The sequence below is a fragment of the Somniosus microcephalus genome, chromosome 11 (assembly GCF_052327205.1).
Source record: "Somniosus microcephalus isolate GS21.2 chromosome 11, FLI_Smic_1.0, whole genome shotgun sequence".
NCBI lineage: Eukaryota > Metazoa > Chordata > Chondrichthyes > Squaliformes > Somniosidae > Somniosus > Somniosus microcephalus.
This window is the reverse complement of record NC_140997.1, coordinates 174,087,553-174,106,019: the sequence shown is the minus strand read 5'-3', so window position 1 is coordinate 174,106,019 and position 18,467 is coordinate 174,087,553. Positions and strand designations below refer to the sequence as shown.

The window sequence follows — 18,467 nt, the reverse complement described above, 5'->3', positions numbered from 1 at the left end:
TGGATAATTGGAGCTTTCAAGACAGAGATCGATAGATTTTTCTTAGGTAAGGGCATCAAGGAATATAGAGCTAAGGCAGGTAAATGAGTTGAGGTATGGACCAGTCATGATCTAATTGAATGGCAGAGCAGTCTCAAGGGCTTACTCCTGTTTCTATATTCCTAAAATGATAGCTAACAAAAGGTAAGTAAAAGCACTTAAAACTTTGTCCCCCTCATCCCCAGTGTTGTCTGTTCAAGAGGCTGCAAACGTAGCTACGAGATTGCCACCTCGATCTTAGACCAATGCCAAAAATAATGTTGCACAGCTAGAATGGAACACAGTAGTCTCAGCTGATCAAGCATGAAACATCGTCAAGCCATAATTGCCTTTATAAGAAAGTCACTGCCAGACAAATGATACACTACAATATTGCATTTTTTTAATTCAATAGTTGTCAAAAGAACTACAAGCAAAATTTCAAAATGGCATACATTGAGTACAGTAGTACTACTGGGATTATGAAATATAAATATCAAATTCAAGGTTTGATAACCTTGAGCACACAAGGCACCAGTTCTTACAGCTTTCAGATAATCTGAAGTCATATCTTCTGATTCCCATGTTAATGCAATTAAAATATCAATCTATATTGTTTATTCTAAACAAGTTGAGGTTATTACCAATCAATTCTAGAAAAGTATAAAAAAGTTTTTTTTAAATACCCACATAGGATAGACGTGAACATCATCTGCCATTCCTAGTAGTGGCTTCTGTATGTTGACATACAATCAGATGGGACTTTTCAAGATCAAAGTAATCTTCAGAGCTTTGACCTTGGATGTTTTCAAACTAATTTATGCTGTTGTTACAATACAATAACCAACCATGACTAATAAATAAAAAAATAGCTTTTATTTTCAAATCAGAAGAGAATACAATTTAAAACTGGCCATTCGCTGACCAGAGTCTCAGCGGATCTGGATTTAAGTGAGTGAAGGTTTAAAATCCAGGACACCAAAAATAGCACATTAACATTCACATATCTGGCTGTCACAGAACTTTTTTTTGGTGTATGGAAGAAGGGTAAAAAAGTACAAAATATTTTTACTGATCCATTCATTCATTCATGAAAAAAAAACCAGAATTGTGTTTCGTGATGTACTGAAGCGTATGGCTTTCACAGTTGTGAATCACCAGTTTGCCCTGACTGTTGTGCTTCAACCCATGTTTCACATACAGACTTGGGTAGCTGAGATAAAATACTAGTTTGTGTGTTTAAAAAAAAGGAATCAGTGCTCAGAAAATAAAACCACAGCACAAAAACTGTAATAACTTCAAAGAACCTTTTTTCACAAAACAAGTAAAACACTAACTACTGTACAAACCCAAGAATTATTCATAATTTTTCAAGCTCTGTAACATGGATTATGCAACATATATGACATAAAACCATTTTGCTAACTCTTTGTTATATATTTGTTGTATTTAATGTAAAATCTGATGTAGGGCTCATTTTTATTTAAGCTCTTATGATCCAGTTTATAGGGATGTATTTTAGCATTTTTTATTAAAACTACTGTAAACTAGGGCAAAACTTGTGCAATGGCTACTATAGGACTTGATACCTGATTGTTTTAATAGGGATGTAACAATTGATAGTATGGTCAGACAAAGGTATGGCAAATTTCCATGTAAATTAATATTTATAGATAGGCAGCAACTTCTGATCATCAGAACTCCATTTGTGCCTCTCAGAACAATTTAATTCTAATTTGTGAGTTCAGACAACCAGAAGTTTTGATTTTTCAGAACAAGTTCTATGGCAGTTTAGGCAATCAGATGTCCTGCATGAAGCCCTCATGATCTTTTGAACATTTTTCATACTGGTTTATTACAATTATTATCATGATTGCATTTAGTATCAAGACAGAAAAAAACAGGTTTTCTGTATTACTATATTTAGAAATTGTGAAGTTCCTATCAGTAAACACTCAAATTTACAACTTACATTTTTGTGCAATTCCAAAGTAATATTTGGGTGTTAATCTTGTTTTGGCATAGCATATGTACATTCACAGCTTTCTCTTTACTTTTCTTCAATGTTTCTCAAAACCTTACAATAGAATTCTTTGGTTCTGTAGCAATGAAATGTACAAATCACACCAAGTAACACCACTGCATGCTCTTTCTCTATGGACTGAAAAACTAGTTTAAGGTGCTGTGGTAACTAGGAAGTTTTAGAAATTTCTGAATTCAAATAAGACTAAGCTTTTAACAAGTGAAATATGTGATTAGCAAACATTACAGTTTTAGATTCTAAATTCAGTGAAGGCAAGCACTTCAATATATTGTAAATGGAATTAGTTAATCAGCCCAAAATTAAAGTTACTGAAGAAAGTTGTACAATGTAAGATAATGAATTAGAAAATAAACAATCTTTCAGACAATCTGCAGTATTATCTGCTGATGGAAACATTTGTATATCAGTGCAAGGCATCCACAAGACCAAAAGTTACAGTGACTTACATGATTACACCGTGCAATCAATTTTCTGAAGGAATAAAATAGAAAACTATGATTCACTCGGAATGCGTCACAATTAATCAGGTTTGACTTCAACTTACGTGAATCAGTATTCCTACTTTGATAGTTTTTTTAGATTAAGCAGCAGGTCTTATGTGCATATTAGCAATCACTTGTTAAATACAATGAAAATACTTAAACCATAACTGGAAACCTCATGCTTAAAAGGAACAGGAATGCTGTCAAAAGCAAAAATAAGTTATCTAATATTAAAATAAAGAAAATCAGATTAATAGTTGAGAAACATTTCTGCCTTTAGAGAAAGATTTTACCAAATACAGATATTAATGCAAGTCACACAACAACCTTAACAGACTAAGATGGCAATATTTCACTTGCTGTCCTTTGAGAATTTGTCACCTGATTTTCATAATTTCATCAACGAAGCTCTGCTAGAATTCACCATTGTAATGGTGAGAGTCCAACTCTCTAATCTTACATACAAATAAAATCTCAGCTCTCAATGTGAAATGCTTGCTGTGAATCACTATGGCTTTGCACGACCACCTTCAAAAGCATGATGTTCCTCATGAGCTGTAAAAGGACATGGATAGTATTAATTCCTTTTTCTAATGTTGTCCTAATTAATGACATAATAATAAAGTACAAGAATTTAAAATGTCAGATTACCAAATAGTTATGGTCTTCTACACATCTTCAAAGAAGTTCAAACTCCACATTTAAATAGCTTGTTAACATAAACCCACAGGGAAAAGATCACCTGTTAAATTCATGCCCTGAAGAGTCAGGTAATATTCACCCATTATGCTATTCTGTACTTAAGGCAACATTGTGGGAAATACACTTCCATATTTGCCTGGAAATGGCAGCATTGGGACCCCAAGTAACAAGCAAGAAAGATCAATGAAACAAAGAGAGAAATAGTAAAGGTCAGAAGAAGTGCATTAGGATGAGTGAACTTTCTAGGATGAGGCTGAAATTCCACTGCACAAGCAGAATAAGCTACAGTTTACAGCTGGAGATACACTATTACCCTATTTGGTAAATGCATTCAGCTAAAGCCATCTTCCCAAAGGAATTAACGAGACTGTTTGTCCAATCAACATAAAAAGGCTGATGTCCTGTGCAAATTAAGTAAGGGATATTTCCTTTCATGTTTTCTGTAAATAACTAAATGATCTTGGGCAGAAAAGACCTTAGAACTACCCTACATTCATGTGAAGCCTCAGAATTTGCAGTCTCTTGTTTTGAATGATGTTGTGAGGTTGATCTGTGAAACAGACCCATCTACTAAAAATCAACTGGATTGCTTCGACTATAGGGTCACTCATGTGTCTGAACACCATTTCTGGCATTTGATGCTTTATTTTATGGTCTTGCTACTATGTGCTGAGCTGACAATCATAGAATGCAATATAGACCAGAGCCACATGTTAATGCAGAAGGTTATAGAGCAAACCACACCCTGTTTAATGTAGTGGATCCCAGTGTGGGTATTGGTTCATATTTCAACAATATTTTATATTTTAGCCTTTGAAATGCTCTTGAATAGCTACACTACTTGAAGTTTGAGTCTTTTTGTGTTGGGTCTCATATGTGGAGATCATACCCTGGGTCTCCACAATGGGTTCCCTCAGAATCTAGACAAAGCCATGAATACCTTTACTCTGGTTGATGCTACAACTGCCCTGATACAGATCAGTGATTGTATCAGTACTGAGGTTGAGGTTCTGTTTGAACTAGTTCTGTGACCAGTAAGAGAGAGGCAGCATCATTTTAAAGCTGACTATAGGCTTTTGATTGTTGAGGATATAGTGTTAAAAGGACTCAGTGTTAAAGGACTCATTTAAAAAATCACTTAGAAAGGGTTCCTTAACTTGATCTCTCCCTTAATAAGTGCGATGGACTATGCTTTGAGCAATTTTCCTGATAGTGCTTGGTCTATGAATCAACCTGGATCAACATTTACTTCATAAGAAATAAGAGTAGTAGGCCATACGGTCCCTCGAGCCTGCTCCGCCATTCAATAAGATCATGGCTGATCATCGACCTCAACTCCACTTTCCTGCCCGATCTCCATATCCCTTGATTCCAAAAATCTATCTATCTCAGCCTTGAATATACTCAAAGACTCAGCATGCCCAGCCCTCTGGGTCAGATAATTCCAAAGATTCACAACCCTCAGTGAAGAAATTCCTCCTCATCTCAGTCTTAAATGACTTGCCCCTTATCCTGAGACTATGCCCCCTAGTTCTAGACACACCGGCCAGAGGAAACAACCTCTCAGCATCTACCTTGTCAATCCCCTTCATAATCTTGTATGTTTCAATGAGATCACCTCTCATTCTTCTAAACTCCAGAGAGTATAGGCCCATTCTACACAATCGCTAATCATAGGACAGCCCTCTCATCCCAGGAATCAATCCAGTGAACCTTCGTTGCACCACCTCCAAGGCAAGTATATCCTTCCTTAGATAAGGAGACCAAAACTGTGCACAGTACTCCAGGTGTGGTCTCACCAAGGCCCTGTACAATTGTAGCAAGACTTCCTTACTCTTATACTCCAACCCCCTTGCAATAAAGGCCAACATGCCATTTGCCTTCCTTTTTGCTTGCTGTGTTTCTTGCACGAGGACACCCAATCTCTCTGAACACCAACATTTGAAAGTTTCTCATCATTTAAAAAATATTCTATTCTTCCTACCAAAGTGAATAACCTCACATTTCCCTACATTATACTCCATCTGCCACCTTACTGCCCAATCACTTAATCTATCTATATCCCTTTACAGACTCTGTTCTCCTCACAGCTTACTGTCCCACCTAGCCTTGTATCATCAGCAAACTTGGATACATTACACTCGGTCCCTTCATCTAGGTCATTAATATAGATTGTAAATAGCTGAGGCCCCAACACTGATCCTTGCGACACCCCACTAGTTACAGCCTGCCAATCTGAAAAAGATCCGTTTATCCCTACTCTCTGTTTTCTGTCCATTAACCAATCCTCTATCCATGCTACTATATTACCCCCAACCCCATGAGCCATAATCTTGTGTAATAACCTTTTATGTGGCATCTTATCGAGTGCCTTTTGGAAATACAAATATAATACATCCACTGGTTCCCCTTTATCTACCCTGCTAGTTACATCCTCAAAAAACCGTAATAAATTTGTCAAACACGATTTCCCTTTCATAAAACCATGTTGACACTGCCTAATCATGTTATGATTTTCTAAGTGCCCTGATACCACTTCCTTAACAATGGATTCCAGCATTTTCCCAACAACTGATGTCAGGCTAACTGGCCTGTAGTTCCCTGTTTTTTCTCTCCCTTCTTTCTTCAAACTCTTGATGGTGCTGGTGGGTTGATGAAGTTGCTTGAGCGCCAGTTGGATATATGAATGCTCTGATCTCTTGACCATAACAAATAAAGGCCAAATTTGGCAAAAGACTGAATCTACAGGACGAGCTGACTGGTGAGTGATGCAGGAGCAGGGTTTGTAGACACCCTGGCTCATGCAATACCATCTCCCTGGCTGTGTGAACACATGTGGACTGTAGCGAGATAGGTGTGCATACATCTGGGAGTTGTTTTGGAAATGTTTCGTGCTCATTCTAGATTCTCTACTCTTCCTTGGAGTAGAGGAGCTGAGCAGGATCTTGAACACTTTCTTGGCAGAAAAGAATCTAGCTTCAACATTCTTGTTGCCAGAATTACCTTCAGCAAATTATTTGTTCCGAGTCCTTGTACGAGTCTAGAACAAGCATTACATTTCCAAAATAACAACAGAAAATGCTGGAAAAACTCAGCAGGCCAGGCAACATCCGTGGAGAGAAATTAAGAGTCAACGTTTCAGGTCAAAACCCTTTGTCAAGACTAAAGAGGCACAGGGAATGAAATAGATTAAGAGGTCAGGCTGGGAGAGAACAAAAGAGAAGAGACATTAAGAGGTATTCAAAACGAGACGAGATGGTAATAGGACTAGTGGAGACAAAAGACAGCTCGAGATTAGGTGTGAAATGCGCTGGCAGAATGGGAGACAGCTGCCATGTGGGAGAGAGAGAGAAAAAAAGGGGGGGGGGGGGGGGAGGGGGCCAAAACAAAAGTTGCGGATAAAAAATAAGTTAAAATGTAATAGGGGCCGAGGTTATGATCTGAAATTGTTGAACTCTATATTGAGTCCAGAAGGCTGTAAAGTGCCTAATCCTCGACTTCTCCGTCTCCATCTCTGGGGATAGGTTATTGACCAACATTCACTACAAGCCCACTGACTCCCACAGCTACCTGGACTACACTTCCTCCCACCCCGCCTCCTGTAAGGACTCTATTCCATTCTCCCAGTTTCTCAGTCTCCGCCGCATCTGCTCAGACGATGCCACCTTCCACACCAGATATTTAGACATAATACTCACGTTTATAAAACACTGCCTTAAAGGTTACTTTTGGGAGAAGTTCATAAATCTTTTGTATAATAGTTACTTCATTTGCTCCAGCAGCATTTACATTCCAAACTTGAACAATGTCTTCACGATCCCTAACACTGACACTGACACCGACTACCTCATCATCTGTAAAAAAAAAAAGCGAAAATTAAAGATTTTATTCCTAGATATTTGAAGTTTCTTAATTAAGCACAAAACATATATTAAGCAAGGACTATGTTGCATGGGGGTAGGGAGTACACATACTACTTCAATACCAAATACTTTTCTCATCTATGGAATGTGCTCCCCCAAATTTGTAAGCCAGTCCCCATTAAAATTAGGGAGCTAGGTGCAGGAAAAGTTGATACTGATTTTCAGCAGCTCATAAGATTCCGAACAGCATCCTGACCATCTTGGTTAACAATGTCGGCATTTATAATGGTAGCCTCTTTGTAAAATGAACCTCTTTGTTAGAGCACCCACAACTGATGTTAGCAGAGCAGTCAGCTCTCCGTTACAGGATCTCCACAGGGCCCAAAGCCAATGCTGGAAATTTAAATTCTTCTGGCAGATGAAATATTAAAATAAAAATGACTAGTACATCCCCGTACTGTTAGTCACTGGCCATGAGTGGAGGTATAGGAGTGACCAGCCAAGGCAAGATGAGGAATGAGGGAAAGGAAGAGAGCCAGACAAGTGGGTGTGTTGGAGGAAAGAGTGGGGCATAAATAGTAGTCAAGAACCAAGGCACATCACAGAGCAGGAAAGAAGGTGGAGGATAGCAGTGGGATACCCAAGTATGGAACAGCAGATGGTGCTGCTGGCAATGGGGTCGACAGCATGTCAGGTGACATTATAAAAGCTAAGTTATGACTAACCTGTTTGCTTTTGTACATTTGCTGGGCTTTATATGGGGAGCACTCATGGAGGTTAAAAGGGAGCTAGAATTTTTTTTGTACTATGCAATTGGTCCTGTGTTTTTGCTCCGAAAATGCTGACCAGAAATGGGGAGCTATTTTTTGTCCTTAGAATCTGGTTCAGTGTTTCTACTGTGTAAAAACCACCATAATACAAAAGGGACAGGAGGAGAAAATGAGCTTTTCTTTTAGTTTTCACAGTTGATACACTAAATTAATCAGAAAACAGACATGATCACAGACTGAACCAGAAAGCTCACAAAAATCTACAGTCAGACATACATTACAGACACAAAGAAATGCATTAGATATAGACTTTCACACTAATTTCCTTTCCTCCCTCATTTCCTGAAGGTGTCCACATACATAATTCACTTTCCAGCAGGGTCACTGGAAGCGATCAGAAGCAGAAACCATAGCCAATTTCCCCACTCCTAACAATTAATTTTATGGGGGGGGGGGGGGGGGAAGGGGTATTGGAGGAAAAGGGTAGGACTTCACATTATATGTATTCCCCCCTACAGTATTCCTTCTTCTTAAGGATGAATTAATGTGAAATAATCCAGGGAAATTTATAGAAACTGTTCAGTTTACTTTTTCCAGATTTTTCCTTTCTCAAGGCACACAAAACCACCAGCTTAAGCAAAGGAAAGAGGAAGTCTGGTTTTCTAATCAATATATCGCATTCCAAATGCCTGTTTCTAATCTTGAACAGTTTTGAAACAAACAGTCATAAAAGCACCAAAGACAAGAATAACTGTTAACTATAAGGCTAGTCTTACCTGCTGTACAGCAATCTACAAACTGTTCACCAATTGTGGCCAGTAATAATTCTTTCCAAACAGCAGACTGTCATGAGAAACAGATAAAGAACCCTTATTAGGAATGTCTTTTTAAATTGTCTAATATGAAGCAGCTTGCATATGTTTGCTCAAAAATGACAGATTTAGACCATGTCAAACTGATTCATTCTAACCATCTAAGCAGTGAAAAATGCAAAAACAGTCACAGTGCCAGTAGAATGTCTTTGGATTGCATAAATTCTAAAGTAATGCACTGATTCACAATGCATATTAAATTCTTACAACAGCCAAAATGAGTGTCAGATTAATGAGGACAGTTTTGATAAAGTAACTATCTAAATAGTAATTAAATCTGCACCTGATCTGAACTGGGTAGTTCTATATTTGAATTTGAAGTACAGCTGCTTGTACTGCATATTTCTAGTGGAGTCTACAAAAGATCAATTAGCCATCTTCAGATGTACGAGATCCACAAATGTTTTTATCCTCCACTCACCATGGGCAAGATAAGCTTTCCATCCTAGAAATCACATGGGACCCTGGCCTAGAAATTCAGTTGCGTGCGCCAGCCGTTAGCGCCTTAGGAGGAGTAGATCTCGAGCGCTAGGCACTTAGCGGCTGGGCGCAGGGCGATCTGCGCCTACGCCCAACTTCAGTAGACATTTAGCGCCGGCGCAAAGTGTTTGCGCGCGCTCAGCTGCGCGCGTAGCTTATGACGTCATTTCGTCGTGCAACGCCCTTTGTGCGCCCCAAACCGGAACTTCAGTCGCGCCCGCCCAATGTGGGCGTGGCGGTGCTAAGAACTGTGAAGTGGAACGCAGCAGAGGCCCTGCGGGCCTCGGGGAGCGCTAATTAAAGGGCACTTACACTGAACTATAAAGGCCAGCCATTTTGCTGCAATGACTTTTGTGCAACGGATTTCTGGACAGAGACCAAGGAAGAGACCTTACTGATTTGGCCCAACATAGGAGAGGTATTTTTGGCTTCTGGCCAGAGCTTGGAAATTTGCCTCATTGTGATTTCATTGTTTGCAAGTATATTATGGGGGCTGCATGGGGTTCCAACCCTCAGTTCCAGCATTATGTGCGAAGGGCTCGCAGACGCTGTGTGAGAGGGGCAGCCATGCCTAGACGCAGAGGGGGCATCAGGCGTCGGCAACGTAGGCCTTACCCACTCAGGGAATACCGCCAGCAGGTGTCCTATCTCACCATGACTGCCGCGCAGTGTGTTAAGAGGCTGCGCTTCAGAAGGGAGGTGGTTGCAGAGATCTGCCAGCTGCTTCACAGAGATCTGCGTCCACAGCTGATGTGCAGGACGTCTCTGTCGGTGGAAGTGAAGGTCACGGTGGCTCTGAACTTTTATGCAAGCGGCTCCTTCCAAGCCGCTGCTGGGGACATAGCTAACATATCCCAGTTCGCCGTGCATCGCTGCATCCGGCAGGTCACCGATGCCCTTTTTACAAGGAGACACCAATTCATCTCCTTCCCCATGACCCTGGAGAGGCAGGAGCAACGTGCAGTCGGATTTGCGAGGATCGCGGACTTCCCCATGGTGCAGGGCGCCATTGACTGCACGCATGTGGCTTTGCGGGCACCTATCGACAATGCCGAGGATTACCGCAACCGGAAGGGCTACCATTCCCTCAATGTACAGCTGGTGTGTGACAACAGGCAGCGCATCCTAGCTGTCAATGCCCGCTTTCCAGGCAGCAGCCACGATGCATTTATCCTGCGCCAGACTACTGTGGCTGACATGTTCCAGGCACAGCCTCCCCCAAGAGGATGGCTTATCGGGGACAAAGGCTATCCTTTGTGTACATGGCTCATGACCCCGCTCCGCGCGCCCAGGACCCCTGCTGAGGAGGCATACAACGAAAGCCATCAAGCCACAAGGAACATCATAGAGCAAACGATTGGCGTCCTCAAGCAACGGTTCCGCTGCCTGGATCGCTCCGGCGGATCTCTGCAGTATTCACCGGATAGAGTCTCCCAGTTCGTCGTCGTTTGCTGCATGCTGCACAACCTGGCTATCCGCAGGACTCAGGCACTGCCACCTCACGTTGGACCACCACCTCAGGAGGAGGAGCAGGAGGACCATGAGGAGGAGGAGGAGGAGGAGTACCAGCCCAGGAGGGAGCCACAAGGTCCAAGGGCCGTCCGTCGGCGGCTTATTGAACGACACTTCTAGGCCCCGTCAGGGAATGGCTTGTGGCAATGAAGGGACATGAATGCAGCCGCTCCGCAAGCCCTCAGCCGGTTAACGCAACAACCACTTCAAACATCAAACATGGACAAGCTGAATAAAGAAAAAGCTTTATTGAACAAACTCAGGGCCCTTCCCACATGAAACCCAAAAACAGACAACACCCCCAAAAAACAGTCAAACACATGACTCACTCCCACAACCTGGGGAGGAATAACAAAACTTTTCCATCCAAATGGCCTTCATCCTTGGCCTTACCAAAACAACCCCCCCCATAGACAACACAACCACCCCCATATAAAAAAACATTTGGCAACACACTCTACTTTATGTGCCGAGAGGGCGAGTCCTTGTCCAGCCTTTTCCGGCCCCTGGCCGACCTGCTGCTCCACCTCAACCTGGGCCCTGTGGGTGCTGCAAGGCTGGGGGAAGGCTCCTGAGGGGCACATTGCGTGACGGCAGATGCCCTTGGGGGTCGGCCTAGACGAGCTCTGGCCCTCGAGGGGCCGGCTGCTGACTGCTGCAGCTGTGGCTGGGCAGCATCAGTCTCTCCAGCAGCTCGTGGCAGCTTCGCTGGGGGAGTGGCAGTGGCGGCTGCAGCAATGGGGGCAAGCTGGCTGATGCCAGGCGCTCGCTGCTCACCTGAGACACTGGCACTCGGCCGGGCTGGCACTGCAGCAAGCGCAGCAATCTGCTGAAGGCCAGACCGCTGTGCTGCTGCAGCGCGGCGGGTGCCCTGGCAATGCCTGTCTGACACAGCGAGTGTGGCAGCAGTGAGTGCCCGTACTGCCCTGGTCTGTGCCCGCATCAGACCAGCCAGTGACTGCACGGCACCACTGATCAACTGGCCACTCGCTGCCTGTGCTGCCCTGAAGTCGTCCCGACTCGCGTCCTGTGCTGCCCTGAATTCGGCCCGACTCGCGTCCTGTGCTGCCCCGAATTGTTCGAGACCCCTGGCCTGTGCTGCCCAGAGTTGTTCGAAACCCCTGGCCTGTGAGGCCCCGAAATCAGACACACTATGAGCCGGGGACTCGATGGCCTCAGGCAACCGTGCCACAACCCCCATGAACTCGGTGTGCCGGCGATCCGAGTCCGCGGACATTTGATCGAGGAGGCGCACCTCCTGGGCGAGGACCGTCTCCGGACTGGAGGCCGGACTCTCCCTCTGGGGAGAAGGCCGCCGAGCTGCCCGACCCTTCCCGCGTGGCTGGACGCCACTGGGCACAGGAGCTACACTCCCCTGCAACACTTCCCCCCCCTCTGGGGAGAAGGCCGCCGAGCTGCCCGACCCTTCCCGCGTGGCTGGACGCCACTGGGCACAGGAGCTACACTCCCCTGCAACACTTCCCCCCTCTGGGGAGAAGGCTGCCGAGCTGCCCGACCCTTCCCGCGTGGCTGGACGTCACTGGGCACAGGAGCTACACTCCCCTGCAACACTTCCCCCCTCTGGGGAGAAGGCAGCCGAGCTGCCCGACCCTTCCCGCGTGGCTCGACGCCACTGGGCACAGGAGCTACACCCCCCTGCAACACTTCCCCCTGGCTCTCCTCCAGGGAAGACGTGTCCCCTCCATTGCCATCCCCTGGCGCGGATGAGGGTTCCCCCGATGGGCCGCCTTCCTTTTGCTCCTCCTCGTCCTCCTCTTCCGAGGGACTGTCACTGGCAGCTTCAGGGACCTCCTCCTCACCAGCTGAAAGCAGGAAGGCACAAGAGTAGCTTTAGAGTGAGGACAGGGCGTCAGCGAGGGAGGCATGAGTGGTGGCATTCAGCGCATTGGTCGGACAGTGGCAAAGGATGTAGATCTGAAGCGCAAGGGGAACGAGAGAGGTCCAAAAGGTCATGTCCTTACCATTGGGGCCCAGCACAGGGTCGGCATCTCCACATGCAACGGGGCCAATCAGCCGGCCACCCATGAGTCGACCCATGCGCTCCTCCAGGTCACTGAGCTGCTGGAACTGGGGACGGCCTCCCCCGGTGACAGTCCGGCTCCTCAGATTCTGGGCCAGCTTGGCCTGCAAGAGAAAGGACGGCCTCTAAGAACAGTGTGGTGCCCTGTTGTTGTGTGCACTGCCTCCCATGGTCGAATAGCTTGGCCAGTGTGGTGCCCTGTTGCTGTATGCACTGCCTCCCATGGTCGAATAGCTTGGCCAGTGTGGTGCCCTGTTGCTGTATGCACTGCCTCCCATGGTCGAATAGCTTGGCCAGTGTGGTGCCCTGTTGCTGTATGCACTGCCTCCCATGGTCGAATAGCTTGGCCAGTGTGTAAAGTGCAGAAAGTGCAATTGATGTTCATGCCAGTGCCATAGCTGCTGGATGAGGGCTGGCCATTAGGGCTTTGAGGTCCCTTTGCCCATAATGTGAGGTGCACATGCAAGGATGAGGACACTGGAAAGGGTACTCACCCTGACAATCCGAGTGAGGTCGTTAAACTTTTTCTGGCATTGGACACCAGTCCTGGGGACATCGCAGGTGGCTGTGACCCTCTGGGCGATATCCCTCCAGGCTCTCCTGTACACCCTGGTGGCAGGCTTCTTGCCACTGTCCGGGAACAAGATATGGCGTCTCCTCTCCAAAGCCCTAACCAGCACCTTTAAATCATGGGCAGAGAAGCGCTGCGCTCGCTCACGGGCCCTCTGCATCCTTCCTGGCGCTATTTCTCTCCAGCAGCAGTGTTTAGGCCTAGCTGGAGGGCTGCAGTATCCAGGGCGTGGCAGCAGACCAAGTCGACCCTTCCCCCTTTAAGAGCTGGCCGGCGCCAGGGTGTCTGCTGTCAATCAAGAAATGACCGCACCTGCGCTGTGCCCGGCCTCGGCGGTATCAGTCTGCACCGCTGGCTTAGCGCCTAAAGATAGCCGTGCATCGCCAGTTTTAGCGCTCGAGCAAACTCCTTGGCCAAAGCTACTGAATATCGGCGAAGTGGCCTCCACTTTGCGCCGGGCGCAAACTTTAGCGGCCGCCCGACTTTATCGCCCCAAAAGTGGCTATACTGAATTTCTAGGCCCCTGTTTCTTCATGTGATTTTTCAACTGGAATGTGATCTCCCCTTCTTGCATAGTACAGGACTACCCAGATTTGAGACCAAAGTGGCAGAATACAGCTCAGTCATTCCTTTTGTGCTTGTGTCACCACTCCCCCCCACCCCAACCACCTGATTAGGATTTTACTTTCAGAACTTTTAAACAGAAAGATTTAATGCAACAAAGATTGGCATTCTGCAAAAGCTCTCAAAACTAAGGCTGTAAAATTCTGGTTTGAAGTTTTTCCCACAGATGCAAAGACTTAAAAGAAACCTTGGCTTTGAGCAAACTCGATCTTCCCCACTCTGTTTAAATTTTTTTCAAATCAGTCTATTAAGAACTCACTAAATGTAAACAATACCTTTTGAACACAAGCTGAAAAATTGGGTCTCCATTGCAAATGGGAGCATCACAAGTATGACCGAAGCCAACAAGAAAAAAAACGACTCAAATATCACACAGAATCACAGAAACCCCACAGTGCAGAGAGAGGCCATTTCGGCCCATCGAGCCTGCACCGACACATATCCCACCCGATCCCCGTAACCCCTACACCAACACATATCCCACCCTATCCCCGTAACCCCACGTATTTAATCCCCCCCCAACACTAAGGGTCAATTTATCATAGCCAATCAACCTAACCCGCACATCTTTGGACTGTGGGAGGAAACCCACGCAAACACGGGGAGAATGTGCAAACTCCACACAGTCGCCCGAGGCCGGATTCGAACCCGGGTCCCTGGCGCTCTGAGGCAATAGTGCTAACCACTATGCCACTGTGCTGTGTGCTATATAATACTCAGACGTTTATATACAGTATCCATGTTAAGTATCTTGCATCTATGCATAGTCAACTTTTCCCATTACAATTTCCTATAAAGACTTGCATTTATATAGTGCCTTTCCTGACCTCAAGACATCCCAAAGCACTTTACAGCCAATGAAATACTTTTGAAGTGTAGTTACTGTTGTAAAGTAGGAAATGCAGCAGCCAATTTGCACACAGCAAGGCCTCACAAACAGCAATGTGATAATGACCAGATAATCTGTTTGCAGTGATGTTGGTTGAGAGATAAATATTGGCTACGACACCGGGGAGAACTCCCCTGCTCTTCTTCCAATAGTGCCATGGGATCTTTTATGTCCACGAGAGGGAAGGCGGGGCCTTGTTCAAATGTCCACATTTATAATGGGAAATTTCTGTGCAACCTTGTAATTACACCCTCATGCAGCAGTGTTGTAGTGCCTTAGTTGATATCCCCATCTCCTCAGCCGGTACTGCAGAAAAATTCCTATGCTGCAACCAACTTTACTTTTCACTACATCTGCACAACCTGCTCCAATTTATCCCCCATCCTCTAACCCCCTTTCACCTGAAGATTAGATTTAATCTTTACTTCATGTATGCAATGCAATGGGAGATCAACTCGTACATTATTAAAAATCTTGAGAAAGACACACACTTCCTGTGCATAAACTTTAATTCCTGTTACTGTATTAGGATCTTTGGTCACACTGTTGACATCTACCATGGTAAATTGCTGTGTCAAAATTTCTAATTCAATCTTGCAAGGTTAACGGTTGAGGTAACCCTCTAACCACTAGGTGGTGATGCAGAATGAATTTCTGAAGTGTGTCTCACAATTCTGTCACCATCTTATATATTTAAAAAAAATTAAAAAATTATTTAACTGAGTATGGACAATGCCACAGGCAATTTACTGGTTGTAAAAGTACTTACAGTATGTTCTTTTGAGATTTTCATTTTCCACAATCCTCCTTTGGCATTACTTTCATCTTCCCTATGAAAACCACCAGTAAACAGTAAATACAAATTAAAAGTACTGAAATAGTGCTTGTTGCATTATTATTCAGAACACTGCATTCCTTTAGATGTTCCAACACCATACCCAGTTACTTACCACAACGGTCGTCTCTCTCCTCTCATTAAGTGGTAACTACAACGTAGGGGCAAACTGGCCACTGCAGGAATATTATTGTAGACACTCCAGAAACTCTGGTGAGAGAAGGGGAAATACAATTAGTTCAAAATAAAATATATAATGTTCACACAAGAAAAGTACAGCATTCAATTGGTAAATATCCTATAAATCCAAATTACTTGTTCGCATTTACTCAAATGAATGAATCTCATTTTGAATTACATTTTAAAACAAATTACTCATGCATGAAACAAACATTGATAAATTCAATTACAATAAACATTCTGATTCACCATTCTTTGGGTGAAGATTAGACTCCACATACTCGAGGTAAAAAAGGACATGCATGTCAGAGGGGAAATCTGTATTTTTAACAGTTTCCAATTAGAAACCATGCAGCACATAACTTTTACATCCTCAGAGGACTGTCTCTGACAGTCAAGCAGAAGTAGTTTCCTCAAAATCATGTGCATATAATCCAAAGAGTGCAAGATCAATTTTAATTTTGTATATGCATTCAATTATATAATTGGCATTGCATTTTTTTTTAGTGAGCAAGCTGGTTACAGGGTGTTCTGGGCAGAGGCTAAGGGAAGGTTGCTTGCATGGCCATTTAACTGAAGAAAACTGTTAAGAGGCAGAAATGCCTGAAAGAGAAGATATGTAAAAATGATCCATTAAAAAAAAAACAGCCTACAAAAGTAACCTCAAGTTGTTCTGATACAAGATTAAATGCATCATGTTTTGGGACAAGCTGTCAGGAATAGATCACTCTGAAAACACAACTGAAGGCTCAGCATGTTGACTGCTCGAGTGATGCAGCAGAAAATCTATTTGCTACATGAACTTCAGCAACTGTTTGAGAGGATGCCGAAAAGAGGATAACAAAATAAATACTTCCTCCAGTTTCTTTTCTCTCTCCCCTCTTGATTTATCTGGGGTCACTGATGCCAACTTCTGTGGATAGCAAAGACTCTGATGTGGTCCTACTGCATTGCTGCCCTCATTTTACTGTGACTTGAACAATTTAAAATAAAATCATATTTTATACAAAGAATAATAATCGGGTTCACTAGATTATGATCTCATCCCACCTTTGCAATTACATAAACTGATCTTCTCAGTTACCAATATCTATTCAGAGATAGCCTTTGGCCTGGTGGTAATATTCCCACCTCCGAGTCAGAAGGTGCAGGGTTCAAACTCATCTCCTCAGTACTAGCAAGCATAGACTGGAATTCTGGCTCTGAATTCTGGGTTGAAATCCAGCGGGCTAACTGAGTCCGTTGGATGTGGGTGGCCCACCCTCATCGTATGGGTTGTGGGAGCCCATAAGCCCTCCGCTGTACAGGACTAACAATGCTATCAGCTGGTATAAAGATGGTTACGGCCATGGAAAGAGCGTTGCTGTTGCGGCCTTTCAGGCTGTTAATCAGCCTGCAAATCCTTCCACGACTTCACATGATTCGCCAAGGGAAGAGTGTGAAGATACAAAAACAATCACTAATATTTATTACTGCACCATTAGTTTAAGTGTCTGGAGAAACCCCCGTTAAATTTCTGCCTCTGTTCAATACAAAACTGAACAAAACAAACCAGGTTGATCCCTGGTCTGTGCTGAGTAAACTGATCTTAATTAGCAGTATGGGTGGTACCAATGGCCTCGATGCCCTTGCATTAGGAAGGGCATACAACAGTTCAGCCAGGGTTCTAGCTTTAAGTGACCTCACTGAAAAGCGTGTTCATGTCAGTGTGAGCCAGCACAGGATCGGGCTAGGCTGTGATGCCTCCTATATTTTGTGACAAATGAAGCATGGTCATTTGGCCAAAATGGTGGAAAGTTGCCTCCACCCATGGAACTGTTGTCAGCAGCTTCAAGAGGGGAAGATAGATTGGGGGAAAATACGATATTTGATTAAAAGACGCAAGGATGGCAATATTTTGCCTACATCATCTTCAGTTTTGTCATCCAAAAGTTGCAATATTAGAATTAAGATAAATTCACTACAACAACAACTAGTATTTATATAGCACCTTTAACATAGGAAAACGTTCCAAGGCGCTGCACAGGAGTATTTTAAGACAAAAAATGTGACTTATCCACTTGAGGATAAATTAGGGAAGATGCTTGGTCAAAGAGGTAGGTTTTAAGGAGCATCTTAAAAGGAAAAAAAAAGAGGTAGCGAGGTTGACAGGTTAAGGCAGGGAATTCCAGAGCTTGGGGCCCAGGCAACAGAAGGCATGGCCACCAAAGGTTGAGTGATTATAATCACGGATCCTCAAGAGGGCAGAATTAGAGGAGCGCAGATATCTCGGGTGGTTGTGGGGCTGAAGGAGATTACAGAGATAGGAAGGGACGAGGCCATGGAGGGATTTGAAAACAATGAGAATTTTGAAATCGAGGTGCTGCTTAACCGGGAGCTAATGTAGGTCAGCGGGTACAGGGGTGATGGGCGAACGGGACTTGGTGCGAGTTAGGACATGGGCAGCCGAGTTTTGGATGACCAAGTTTACGTAGGGTGGAATGTGGGAGGCCAGCCAGGAGTGCGTTGGAATAGTCAAGTCTAGAGGTAACAAAGGCATGGATGAGGGTTTCAGCAGCGGATGAGCTGAGGCAAGGGCGGAGAC

At 44.3% G+C, this 18,467-nt stretch overlaps 1 protein-coding gene across 2 annotated transcripts in view; it reads right to left on the bottom strand.

The window, feature by feature from the left end:
• Window positions 1–399: 399 nt before the first annotated feature.
• Window positions 400–18,467, bottom strand: part of eif4e3 (eukaryotic translation initiation factor 4E family member 3) — a 94,282-nt gene continuing 76,214 nt past the window's right edge. Inside the window, exons 3-7 of one of the 2 annotated variants that reach the window (XM_086001436.1) lie at window positions 15,819–15,913; window positions 15,638–15,698; window positions 8,656–8,722; window positions 7,012–7,100; window positions 400–3,099 (exon numbers count right to left, since the gene is read on the bottom strand). In XM_086001436.1, coding sequence (XP_085857562.1) covers window positions 3,019–3,099; window positions 7,012–7,100; window positions 8,656–8,722; window positions 15,638–15,698; window positions 15,819–15,913 — 393 coding nt within the window. In that variant the 3' untranslated portion in view covers window positions 400–3,018. Of the gene's footprint in view, window positions 3,100–6,944; window positions 7,101–8,655; window positions 8,723–15,637; window positions 15,699–15,818; window positions 15,914–18,467 lie in introns of both variants that reach the window. The other variant, XM_086001435.1, reaches the window with a different exon arrangement.